The 12,776-nt window shown below is 42.0% G+C and overlaps 1 protein-coding gene across 1 annotated transcript in view; it reads left to right on the top strand.

Moving 5' to 3' along the window:
* Positions 1 to 12,776, top strand: part of ALMS1 (ALMS1 centrosome and basal body associated protein) — a 144,417-nt gene that overhangs the window by 97,226 nt on the left and 34,415 nt on the right. The window contains exon 12 of the mRNA XM_045019073.1: positions 5,698 to 6,887. Within this exon, the coding sequence (XP_044875008.1) occupies positions 5,698 to 6,887 (1,190 nt within the window). The remainder of the gene's footprint in view (positions 1 to 5,697; positions 6,888 to 12,776) is intronic.

Genomic DNA, 12,776 nt, shown 5'->3' with positions numbered 1-12,776 from the left:
AGCCTTTAGGAACACATGAAGACCAAGGATAGTGACCACACACATTCATAAGTACAAGATCTAATCTGTTTCACAAGTTTTAATAAAACAATAAGTAAAGTTACAATCACCTATGCATATAGGAAGCCCATAACAAACGATGCAATTATAACTGTAGTCATACTCACATCCTCAACAATATTCTGAGGGTCTGATGGATGGCTTGCCAATTGATCATCAGGAGAAAGGTGGTTCCTGTTGGAGTTTTCCTATAGGTAACTCATTTTACCCAATCTAGGCACCCTCTCTTATCATGTGATTCTGTCTACACCTAATACTGTGTGCATCTGAATGAAAGTGTCAACACTTGTTTTCCTTATCTGTGTTAGCAGCAAAGAGTCCTGTGGCACCTTATAGATTAACAGATGTATTGGAGCATGAGTTTTTGTGGGTGAATACCCACTTTGTCAGATGCATCACCCACGAAAACTCATGCTCCAATACATCTGTTAGTCTATAAGGTGCCACGGGACTCTTTGCTGCTTTTACAGATCCAGACTAACATGGCTACCCCTCTGATACTTATCTGTGTTGTGCCCCCCAATAATATTGGTGTGTCCTGTTTTTCATCGGTTATTTTATTCTCATTAGCTTCTACATACAACATGTACCCTGATATCAGGACATATTTTGGAAGAGATATTACAACAGGGTATCAATACCTCATAGTCTTGAACAGTACCTTGTTGTCAATTTTTGTAACACCATCTGTTGGCACATCTTTCTCATGATCCTGTGGCATAGGGTCAGACTTTGGTCGCTTACTTACGTCAAGCACTTCTTAAACATGTATGGCCTAGAATGACTAAGCTAAAATCTTACAGGCTTCAGCCTATAGGCCTTGAGTTTCAGCCCTGTTTTACTTAGATACCTAATGCATTCTTATCACTTCTAAATACTTATCAGTCTTATACTTCTGTAATCCTACAACTTAAATCTATTAATTATATGTAACATAGCATATGAGTTAATCATAACATCATGCAGTACAACAATATATGATAAAATGAACTAATTGGCTACACAGGAGAGTGTGTGGTTAGCACAGGACTAGGAGTTGTACTCTTACTGATTCTCATGATTATGTTATTTGTCTCTCTCTGTCCCTCAGCTCCCCCAGTAGCACAATAGATATATAATTACAGTTAACAACACACAAGGGGTGCTGAAGCTCAGTTAAGGTTTAGTAAAATGCCTTGAGGTCATCCAATAAAAGGCACACTTAGTGCAAAGTATTCTCAGTCAAGTGTGGAAAATGATCCTGAGGTCGTTGAATAGCAATTTCTTGGTAACTAAAATGTGACAAGATGGCTCAAGAGACTTATTAGACTTTTTGTCTATGTCCAGGGATACCTGATGTCACATTGCCAGGTATTGATTTATCTCTATAAGTATTGAATATTAATATATGTTGAGTTTACTGTATCTTTTTTCCTCTCTTTCCCCCTCCGCCCCGCTTGGGTTGGCTGATATTAAAACTAGAAACTGATTTCTAGGGGCAGAAGCTCAAGTTTATCATTGCAGCACTGTGCTACAGGGGACGCTGCACCATTGGAAACATTATTCTTGGATGGAATTAAGTGCTTTTTTTTTTTATATTGAGATAATGTATGAAATGTCAATTATCCCATGGCAGTAGCTAAAATTAGTCTTCATTGACATTACAGATCTTGCTCCTATTTGAGTTGTTGGGAGTTTACCAACAGTACGAGTAGGATCAGGGCTTTCATTGATGTCAGTGGAAACTGCTCTCTCTTGTTCCTGGGCAAAATTTCTCCTATGCTTTTTACTCTAAGTGAAAAAATTGCTGAGTGACTGCCATTTCCACTGCATGCAGATATCCATTCCGCTAGAGTTATACTTAGTGCTCTGTACAGCATTTTGAAATACTCTTTGTACCAAACAAGAACAGAAAAAGTTACAATGAGATAATGTAATTATGTCCACTAATGAGGGATGAGACCGAAACACATGAGCGCAAAGTGGGTTCTGAATTGCGTGTCTGATTTCTCTGGAGCCCATTTTTTCCTCTTAATATCACATAAAATTGTTAAATGAAGATCTTCAATGCGATGGATGTTTATGGAGTAGTTCAGTGTAATTTATTGTATTCCTGAGCAAGTAGACAGTCAACCTGGCTGAGGTGAGGTCATTTCAGGAGACCAGGCTAGTACATCAGTGGACTTTCCTCTTGATCACTTTCGCCTGGGGAGAAATCTTCCTTAAAGCTTTTCTGCTCCTTGAATCATAGAATAGAATCATAGAATCTCAGGGTTGGAAGGGACCTCAGGAGGTCATCTAGTCCAACCCCCTGCTCAAAGCAGGACCAAACCCAACTAAATCATCCCAGCCAGGGCTTTGTCAAGCCTGACCTTAAAAACCTCTAAGGAAGGAGATTCCACCACATCCCTAGGTAACCCATTCCAGTGCTCTTCACCACCCTACTAGTGAAAAAGTTTTTCCTAATGTCCAACCTAAACCTCCCCCTCTGCAACTTGAGACCATTACTCCTTGTTCTGTCATCTTCTACCACTGTGAACAGTCTAGATCCATCCTCTTTGGAACCCCCTTTCAGGTAGTTGAAAGCAGCTATCAAATCCCCCCTCATTCTTCTCTTCTGCAGGCTAAACAATCCCAGTTCCCTCAGCCTCTCTTCATAAGTCATGTGCTCCAGCCCCCTAATCATTTTTGTTGCCCTCCGCTGGACTCTCTCCAATTTATCCACATCCTTCTTGTAGTGTGGGGCCCAAAACTGGACACAGTACTCCAAATGAGGCCTCACCAGTGCTGAATAGAGGGGAATGATCACATCCCTCGATCTGCTGGAAATGCCCCTACTTATACAACCCAAAATGCCATTAGCCTTCTTGGCAACAAGGGCACACTGTTGACTCATATTCAGCTTTTCGTCCACCGTAACCCCTAGGTCCCTTTCTGCAGAACTGCTGCCCAGCCATTCGGTCCTTAGTCTATAGCAGTGCATGGGATTCTTCCGTCCTAAATGCAGGACTCTGCACTTGTCCTTGTTGAACCTCATCATATTTCTTTTGGCCCAATCGTCTAATTTGTCTAGGTCCCTCTGTATCCTATCCCTACCCTCCAGCGTATCAACCACTCCTCCCAGTTTAGTGTCATCTGCAAACTTGCTAAGGGTGCAGTCCACACCATCCTCCAGATCGTTAATGAAGATATTGAACAAAACCAGCCCCAGGACCGACCCTTGGGGCACTCCACTTGATACCGGCTGCCAACTAGACATGGAACCATTGATCACTACCCGTTGAGCCCGACCATCTAGCCAGTTTTCTATCCACCTTACCGTCCATTCATCCAGCCCAGACTTCTTTAACTTGCTGGCAAGAATACTGTGGGAGACTGTATCAAAAGCTTTGCTAAAGTCCAGAAATAGCACATCCACTGCTTTCCCCTCATCCACAGAGCCGGTTATCTCATCATAGAAGGCAATTAGGTTAGTCAGGCATGACTTGCCCTTGGTGAATCCATGCTGACTGTTCCTGATCACTTTCCCCTCCTTTAAGTGGTTCAGAATTGATTCCTTGAGGACCTGTTCCATGATTTTTTCCAGGGACTGAGGTGAGACTGACTGGCCTGTAGTTCCCTGGATCTTCCTTCTTCCCTTTTTTAAAGATGGGCACTACATTAGCCTTTTTCCAGTCATCCGGGACCTCCCCCGATCGCCATGATTTTTCAAAGATAATGGCCAATGGCTCTGCAATCTCATCGGCCAACTCCTTTAGCACCCTCAGATGCAGCGCATCCGGCCCCATGGACTTGTGCTCGTCCAGCTTTTCTAAATAGTCCCGAACTACTTCTTTCTCCACAGAGAGCTGGTCACCTCCTCCCCATACCGTGCTGAAGAGTGCAGCTGTCTGGGAGCTGACCTTGTCTGTGAAGAAAGAGGCAAAAAAAGCACTGAGTACACTAGCTTTCTCCACATCCTCTGTCACTAGGTTCCCTCCCTCATTCAGCAAGGGGCCCACACTTTCCTTGACTTTCTTCTTGTTGCTAACATACCTTCTTGTTACTCCTAACATCTCCGGCTAGCTGCAACTCCAAGTGGCTCGCTTTCCCCTCCCCTTTCCTAAATATAGGTACTACGTTTGCTATTCTCCAATCATACGGTACCACCCCACTTTGATAGGTTTAAGAAGAATCCTTGCTATCAGACTAACAATTGCATGTGTCAATTCCCCCTCCTCCTTGACTCCCCCATCTCCCCAGACCTGAGTATATTAAGCTCTTTGAATTTTGTTTCCACCTCAGATGTGGTAGTTTCTGTTTCAATATGCTCATTCCCATTAACCATCTTGCCTTTGCCCCCGTGTTCTACATCATCATCTTATTGAAACCAGGCAAAATAAACATTTAGTTTTGGGGCCACACCTAGATTATCCTTAGTTTCTACTCCATCCTCACTACACATCACTTCTTTTTTTTCCACTGCTCCTTTTTATTTATATGGCTAGAGAACCTTTTACTCTTTGTTTTAATTTCCTTTGCAAAGTCCAACTCAGGTTTACTTTTGGCAATTTTCACTTTAATCCTACATTTTCTGACCTCCAAGATGTATCTTTTTTTTTGCTGATCTATCCCCTATTTAATTCCTTGTAGGCTCTCTACATATTCATAAATGCCCTTTTAGAGATGATTATTCATCCAGTTAAGACTGGAGCCTTTCCTTACAAGCATTTTCTCTTTTTGCTTGGGATACATATTCCTACTAGAGCACAGTGCATGCATACAAAATACATTCATATTAATTATAATCTCATTTATAATACATTGTGTAGTTATTTGAAAACACAGGTCATTCTAAAAAAAATAATAATTTTGAGATATACCTATCTCAGAGAACTGGAAGGGACTCTGAAAGGTCATTGAGTTCAGCCCCCTGCCTTCACTAGCAGGACCAAGTAATGATTTTTGCCCCAGATCCCTAAGTGGCCCCCTCAAGGATTGAACTCACAACCCTGGGTTTAGCAGGCCAATGGTCAAACCACTGAGCTATCCCTCCCCCTCACATGCATTATTTTTTCATGGAATTTCCTTGCAGCTGTTTTACTTTGGGCTGAGTAATCCCATCAGATTTTACAAGTTAAGACTTGGTCAATACTTCTGTGGGATACCTCCAAGATGTACACAGGGTGATACAGGAGGTAGCATCACTTATAAGTGGCATTCTTTTAAGTTAGTAACATGGCACTGTATACTAGGGGTTTTGTACTTTAGATGAGCGGTAAAACTGAGTTTCTGGCTTCTTGTCATTGAAAATCTTATGGCACCTTTTGTAAGAGTAAATGTTAACCTCAGCATCCTGTCCATATGCCAGTTTAGGAAATTACATACTGCATGTTTAAATTCCTCCTGCAGTTTTAATTGGTGTGGTATTCCCCTTCATTTCCTAGCCTAAATGTCTGTATAAAACTGCTGTGCACTGTTAATAACTTTCAGATTCCATCCCAGAGGTGGTTGCATTTCAGCATTGTGTGAAGTGACTCATACATGCCTGTAGTTGGTAAACTGCTTTGAGAGTCCTTTGGAATGAGAGTTGCCGTATTTGTAGGAGACTGTTTCCGAAGAAGCCAGTAGCCATCATTGGGGAGGGGAAATAAAACATCAGTTTTCTTTCTGTTTCAGAGTCCGTGAATCATTTGGAATCTGTAAAAACAACTCATTCAGTTTTCAAGTCAGCCCAGTTTTACCTTCACCATCCAGTGCCCCTGCAACATGAGAGTTACTTCCTCTCTAATGATGAGCCTTCAGATGAGTGCACTGATATTGGACACACTGGACCTTCTTCAAGAGATTTCTTCCAAAACTGGAGAGCTGCAAAGAAAGATAAACACTCCTTCTCTGTTTACCCTCAAATGGGTGGGGAGGATGAATTCTCCCCACTAACTGCAGAAGTGGATTATAGCAAGGTGGAGGACTTGAGATTCAATGCATCTTTGGGAAATGACGCTTCAGGGAAAGAGCATGTACAAGAGGACCAAAAGAAAGTCAGAGATTATCTGCTATCAAGCAGCCAAAGGACTGACTTAGTCAGGAGACAGAAGATGGATCTGCCACTAAAACAGAGTACCTACTCCACTGGCAGTTTGGATGAGCTTTGGACTAAGTTTTTAGAGCGTCAGAAGAAGCACCACCTCCATAATCTTAAGAGCAGCAATGAGCTGTCCCTAGTGGAACGCCTTGATCGACTGGCCAGAGTCCTCCAGAATCCAGTTAGGCATTCACTAATGCCTACAGAGAATGGCAAGAGCAATATTGGAGAGAAAACTAGGGGAAGAGAGCAGAAGAAAATAAGATGTCAGGACAAGAAGATATATGAAAGTAACCTAGACTCTTATAGAAACGTATTGAATGCTGAAGAAAGATCAGATACCAGTTATGATGAAAAAAGACGAGTTGAGTCTAGACAACAAAGGGCAGGAGAGAGAACTATCAATCACATGAAGAGATTCTTGAAACAGAAATATTTAGATCCCCTGAGTGACACCTCTTTAGAGACCATGCCTACTAAAGACCACATTGTAATGACAGGTTCTACCACCTCTGAATCAGACACCGTGACCCAAACAGAGATGGAAACAACTTCTCAGACTGAGGTGAGCAGTTCCATTTCCACCATTGACACTGCCAGGCTGATCAGGGCTTTTGGGCATGAAAGAGTGTGCTTGTCACCAAGACTGTCCGAACTGTATTGCACCATCAGTCAGCAGAAAAGTCGCTCTGAAAAGTGGGACAAGGGAAGAAGTAAAGTAGTGGGCTTGAAATATCCTAAAATGACTTTTGCTGAGCGACATAGAAAAAGAAAAGATACCCAGGTATGTGATCATTTAAACAAAGAGGCAATCTAACCGTTTTTTTTAATAGCTTTGTTGATGCTATATCATAAACAGAGTGGAAAACGTAGTAATCGTTCCTTATTTGGAGAATGGTTGACACTGGCCTAGGGAGAGGATTGTTATAGGATAGGCTTCCCTCACCAGTGAGAAAAGTAGCCCACAGAACAAACCAAGTTCTTCTCCCTTTTCCCAGGGCAGCAAAATCAAGTTCTGTTTTTTCGCTCCCCTTGTCAAGGTGCATCCTTGCCTCTAGATACCTTTCTTCCTGGACACAGCATTGCAGGGGACTTGTACCCTCTTGTACCCCATGTGGTGGCCACTTTCTCTGACACAGTGACCACTCCCATTTGGACCTCCAGCCAAGTCATATAACAGTTCAGTCCTGGTCTTTGGCTTCACAAACAAAAAGGTCCTTTGCCCCTCCTGGGCTCAACTTCAGTTCTTTCCCCTAGTCAGCTTACTGGCCCCGCACCAGGCTTTTCTCTGCTGGGAGTGCCTTCTGCCCCCCACAGACCCTAGCTGAGGGCTTCTGTACACTCTAGAGCCCCAACACAGGAATTAAGCCTACTCCTGTAGCTCTGCTTCCTGGCCCTAGCCTCTCCCAAACTAGTGGATCTTCTTCCAGATCCTTCCCAGGAAAAGAGAACTCTCCCTAGCTCCTCTCTCTTGGGTTTCTTCCTCTCCGTTGAGCTGCCTCAGCTCCTTATACAGCTTAGCTTCACCTCCTCTGGCCAGGAGGAAATTAGTTAATCACTTCCCAGGTATGGAGCATAACTAATTAGGTTCTTGCCCTTGTCGTACAGGCAATGGGGAATTAAGCCCCATCACACCCCTTCGTTCACTTCCTTCCTTTGCCTCCTATTTATGTCTGTCAGAGACCCTGTAAAGCAACAAGCTACAAATATATCTGCTCTCCAAACACTTAAATATTCCCTGCCATTTTCCATATTTCTGCAGATGAAACTGGGAAAGCAGGGTTGTGGAATTTGGCTCTAGCTAGTGACCCTTGCTATGCTGCCTGGGCAACTTCTGGGAGCCATCAATCCTATTTTGCACAATTAGAATTAATATTATGTTTAATAATGTAGATGTATTTAGATGAGACATCTGAACTTTTTACTTTTCTGATTTATTTTTTGTATCAGTAGAACTGTGGATGTAGATGGCACTTCAGACTGTAAGATTCTCAGGGCCATCATCTGTCAATCTGTCTAAAGGCCTGATTCAAAATTCATTGAAATCAGTGGAATCTTTCAGTTGATTTCAATGGACTTTAGACCTGGCCCATAGTTAGGAAGAGAAATCGATAACTATCAAAAATGTGGCATGATCTTAGGTTTGATGAAGATTACAGTATAGACAGTGATATGTTCTGGGGTTTGTATAGTATATCTTTCTGGTTCCTGTAGTTTGTTAATGTTAGAATATACTATTTAATTTTTGAGGGAACAAAATGGTGGTGTATCAATGCTAATCTACATTTCCATTTTATTAGGATATACTGTCGACTTTTGATGAAAGCAGTTAATAAATCAAAAGTATTTAATGTGTCTCTAGCAGGTTATTGTGTATTCTCTGGGAGGAAATGAGCCTTTCAAGGCTCTAGCTTGTTTTAAAAAAAAAAAAATTACCCCAAATAATCCTGAAGTTGCAATGATAGTCAGAAAACTGACTCTCTAAACGTGACATTCAGATCCTATATTTTCTGACATTCAATAACTTTTAGATCAAATGTGCTTGGTTTACAGGTCAGAAACTGATTCCCTCCTTTGCCCCTCTCAACTAGCAGCTCAGCAAAGTCCTCCCAGGCTTTCTGTTCTTTTTGGTTATTAAACGTCACCAGAGAGATAGCTTTAGTGGAATGAACATGGGATTAGGAGCTAGGAACTCTTGAGTTTTAATTCTAACTCTGATACTGTGGTTTTGGGAAAGTAACTTGATCTCTTTGATGGAGTGTCCCTATGTATAAAATAGGGATAAGAATACTGATCAGCATCAAATGAGGTTAAGAGAAAGTTGGTTCAGCTATGTACAGTACATTTGACATTTATCGTACTTTCAACACTACTTTATAGTGCAGAATGCTGGGGAATGAGAAAGTATGACATGTCCAAATGGTCTTCATTCCATACAACCTGCCTCAGAAAAAACCCTCTGTATTTTTTGGCCCAGAACAATCTCAAACCAAGATCTATTGACAGTGCAGCCAAGAGAATCTGAGCACCATCATTGCCAGGAGGTGTTGGAGATGGATCGGTCATGTGCTTTGGATGGAAACTGATTCCATCACCAGAGTAGCAATAAGATGGACACCTGAAGGCAAGCGAAAAAGAGGCCGCCCGAAAACAACATGGTGAAGGACTGTGGAAGCAGAGTTGAAAAACCTGGGGCACAGCTGGGGAACCATTGAAAGACTTGCAAGAAGCAGACAGGAGTGGAGGAGCTTTGTCACTTCCCTAAATGTCAGCAGCATAATAGGAACATGATGATAACCAAAATCTGAGGCACAGTTTCTCTGAATCTTTAGGTAGAATGGAAATCCAGCTTGCCTTTCTATGGCTATATTGGCTCTTTAGTGCCAACAGTAGCTAACTTTTGTTTGTTGTAATTAAGATATGCAGGATTCAAAGGCTGACAGGCAGTAGACTATAACCATCATCATTCTCCGACAGGTGATTGTCCGTATGTGCATTCCACTTATGGTGTGCACGCGACCTGTGCACTTGAGTTTGGAGTCTTTTGGCCAGCACTGTTCGTATGTTGTACATAAACTCTCAGTGTCTTTTATGCCCTCAAATCAGGGCACAAAGAATTGAGCACACCAACTGCCATTCAGTTCTTCTCACTGCCTCCTGGCTTCAAGACGGAGCAGCTTGCTGTCAGTGGTTAATGAACTGCTAGTACCTTTTTCAAACTTGTGTATAGCGTAGTTAGAAATAGTAATTGCCTTGTTGGCATTTTGTTGATTTTATTAGCTTTGTTTTACCAGACCTAAAGTTTTTCTGCTATGAGATTGGACTCAACCAAATCTCCTGGATTCTGCCCCTCCTGTGAGGGTACTGTTCCCTTTAATGTTAGGCACTTAAAATGTTTATTTTGCTTCAGGGAAATTGCACAGTCTTGGAAATTGTGCCATTTGCAAGTGCTTCACAAGTAGTACTTGCAAAGAATAGGGAAGTGTAGCTGCAGATCTACGTTATGAGCAAACCCATTAAGTTGTTGGGTTCTATGACCCACCTGTGCATGATCTCTCATCATTGAAGAGTGTGAATGTTGGATCTCTGGCATGATAGGCTTCATCGGTTTTAGCACCAAGATCAACCTAATCTGATACAAAATCATTGTCAGAAAAGATACAGGGCACAGATTCTAGAGACATATCTCCTCCTAAGATCTCCTAAAAGAAGAAAAAAGTATCCCCTCCTGATCACTCTGTCTGTGTGGCTCCCAGCAAAGTTCAATCTCATCATGGTGCCAGTGCATCAGCACCGAGAAGAGGCTTCTCTGAAGAGGTTTTGCAAACAGCACTGCCGAAAGCTCCTATATAGAGGAGCTTGGTTCTTTCAACTTCCCACTCTTCAGCATTGGCACCACCTAAGACTGATCTGGCACCACATACTCTGGTGCTACAGACTATGGCACTGCAGCTTCCAGCACTGGCAGTGTTGGTACTGAATGTGCAGGCACCATTGATGGAGGATATCTCAGAACCATTCCTATTGTCAACTCCCTGACACCATGTGGCACCACCAATGTTGACAGCTCTTGCTGTGCTACAATAAAGGGAAGATCCTGCATCCAGATCTGAAGTCCTGTTTGATAACTGGGCCTACCGTTTATCCTGATTGTAAGCTCAATTGTGAAAAGTGAGTGAAAGTTCATAAAATATCACACTAACCTGTAACAATAAATGTTGATAGGAAAAGGTAAAAAAGGGAGACAGACTGAATGAGTCAAAAGAAAAAGGTCTGTTGATATAACTCAAGGACTGTTAAGATCATGCCTGGTAAGCAAGAGAAATGTGAGACTGGAAATCAATGGACCAAAATTTATCTGTTGAAAATTAGCTCTAATTGGTGGACAAAATAAGGAGAGGATGGCCTATTCCAGCCATCACTCCCCTAGAGAGTCCTTAAAAGAAGAGACTTTGGGACAAAAGTTGTCTAGAAGCAGACACAACACTTCCAGTTGCAGACAGAAAGAAGGGAAAGGAACAAGCTTCACCATTATGGCTGCCACCCCCACAGTCTCCTGGGATCCCTGGATCCATCATGACACCATTTGGCCTTTGTTGTCGTGATTCTGTGAGATGTCCTGACCAGACCCTGCCAGAGAGATGGTACAGATGACATTGCCACCTCCACTGGCTCTGGCTCAGTGGTTCCCAAACGGGGGTTCGCGAAATGTTACAGGGGGTTCTCAAGAAAAAATTCCCTAATGGCGGACAGAGCTGTTCCTAGGGACCCCGGGCAGCATGGGGCCAGCAGCCTGGAGCTCCTGGACTTCCAAGGGCTAAGCAATCAAAGCAACCGTATCTATCACACTGAGGAGATTTAAACTTCAAGACTCTTTATAAGAAATGGAAAGGGAGGTGGATATTTTTTGCTGTTTTTTAAATTAAATAGGCAATTAGTATTGTTTTTAAAATTATTATGAAGAACCAGTTTAAGCTTTGTTGTACTGTGCATTGTTTGCCTGGACTGTTCAAGACCTGAATGCTTGTGTAGGAGGAACTCTTTGAGTTGGCTTCTTAAATAGCTTCATGCTGTTTCACATCCGATACTCCTTCATGAAACATAGGAGCCTTGTCTTATAACAGGCTTATTCAAAGTGACACAAGCTACGAAAGTGAGATCTTGGAAGAGTGTTGCCATTTTCATAATGTAATAAAAATACTGTAATGATAAATAATAATAAATAGTGTATAATAAGCATGTCATAAAACAAATTTTGTATTTCCAAGATCACTGCTTTTATAATTTATACTCAGGTAAAGGAGAAAATCTCTGGAAATATTCATTTTTAGGAGGGGGTTTGCAAGACTTGACATTTTAGTGAAAGAGGTTCACAGGTTGTTAAAGTTTGGGAACCACTGCTCTGGCTGAATCCTGAGGACCACCTAGGATGTGAGACTCCTCCCCCACCATGTGTCCTTTTTCTTCCCCACCTTATTCTCTTTCTTATCCCTATCTTTTTCCCTTCTGTCTCCTTTCTGGATTAGTTGGCCAAGACTGTATGTTTTGCAACACGTTTGTAAGCCTGTGACCAGAGAGGCAGCTAAAAACAATGCCTTAATCAGACCAATGCTAGTAAGTTTGCCAGGTCTCGGAGTGGTGGAGAAGACCATGTGCTGTGAGGTCACAAGTGAAAATAAATACCAGAGACAAAGCTGCATTTTCTATCTTTGCTGTTTTTTTCTCCCCCCTCTTGTGTGTGTTTGTCTTGCTTTGTCTTTTAGGAAACCGAATCAGACTTCAACAACAATAATTAACACAGCTCCAACCCATCTCAGCTAACTTTTTCTCTTTTTTCACCCAAACAGACAGTTATTACCATCTTTGATACCATCTAAACGTGTTAAAAAAAATGTCTCCCTCCTCCCCCTTCTAAAGACGTGTTAAAGCAAAGGGAAAGGGAACAATGTATAGTGTTAGAATGAAAACTTTTCTTAATACTTCATCTTTCAGATGCTTTAAGGCTTTTTTCTTCTTTTTTCTGTATCTTTAATCAAAGGTTAATTTTCAATTGTGTTTTTGCCATGGTACAAAGCAGGCTGATGTCTCTGCATACCAAACCTTGCTTAACACTGCTTAGTGTTGTACAGTAACAGGGTCGTGTTAACATCGTTGACTCTTTGTCTCCATTATT

This window comes from Mauremys mutica, chromosome 5 (assembly GCF_020497125.1).
Source record: "Mauremys mutica isolate MM-2020 ecotype Southern chromosome 5, ASM2049712v1, whole genome shotgun sequence".
NCBI lineage: Eukaryota > Metazoa > Chordata > Testudines > Geoemydidae > Mauremys > Mauremys mutica.
Note: the sequence above shows the minus strand (reverse complement) of the source record. Positions and strands in the feature narration are given on the sequence as shown.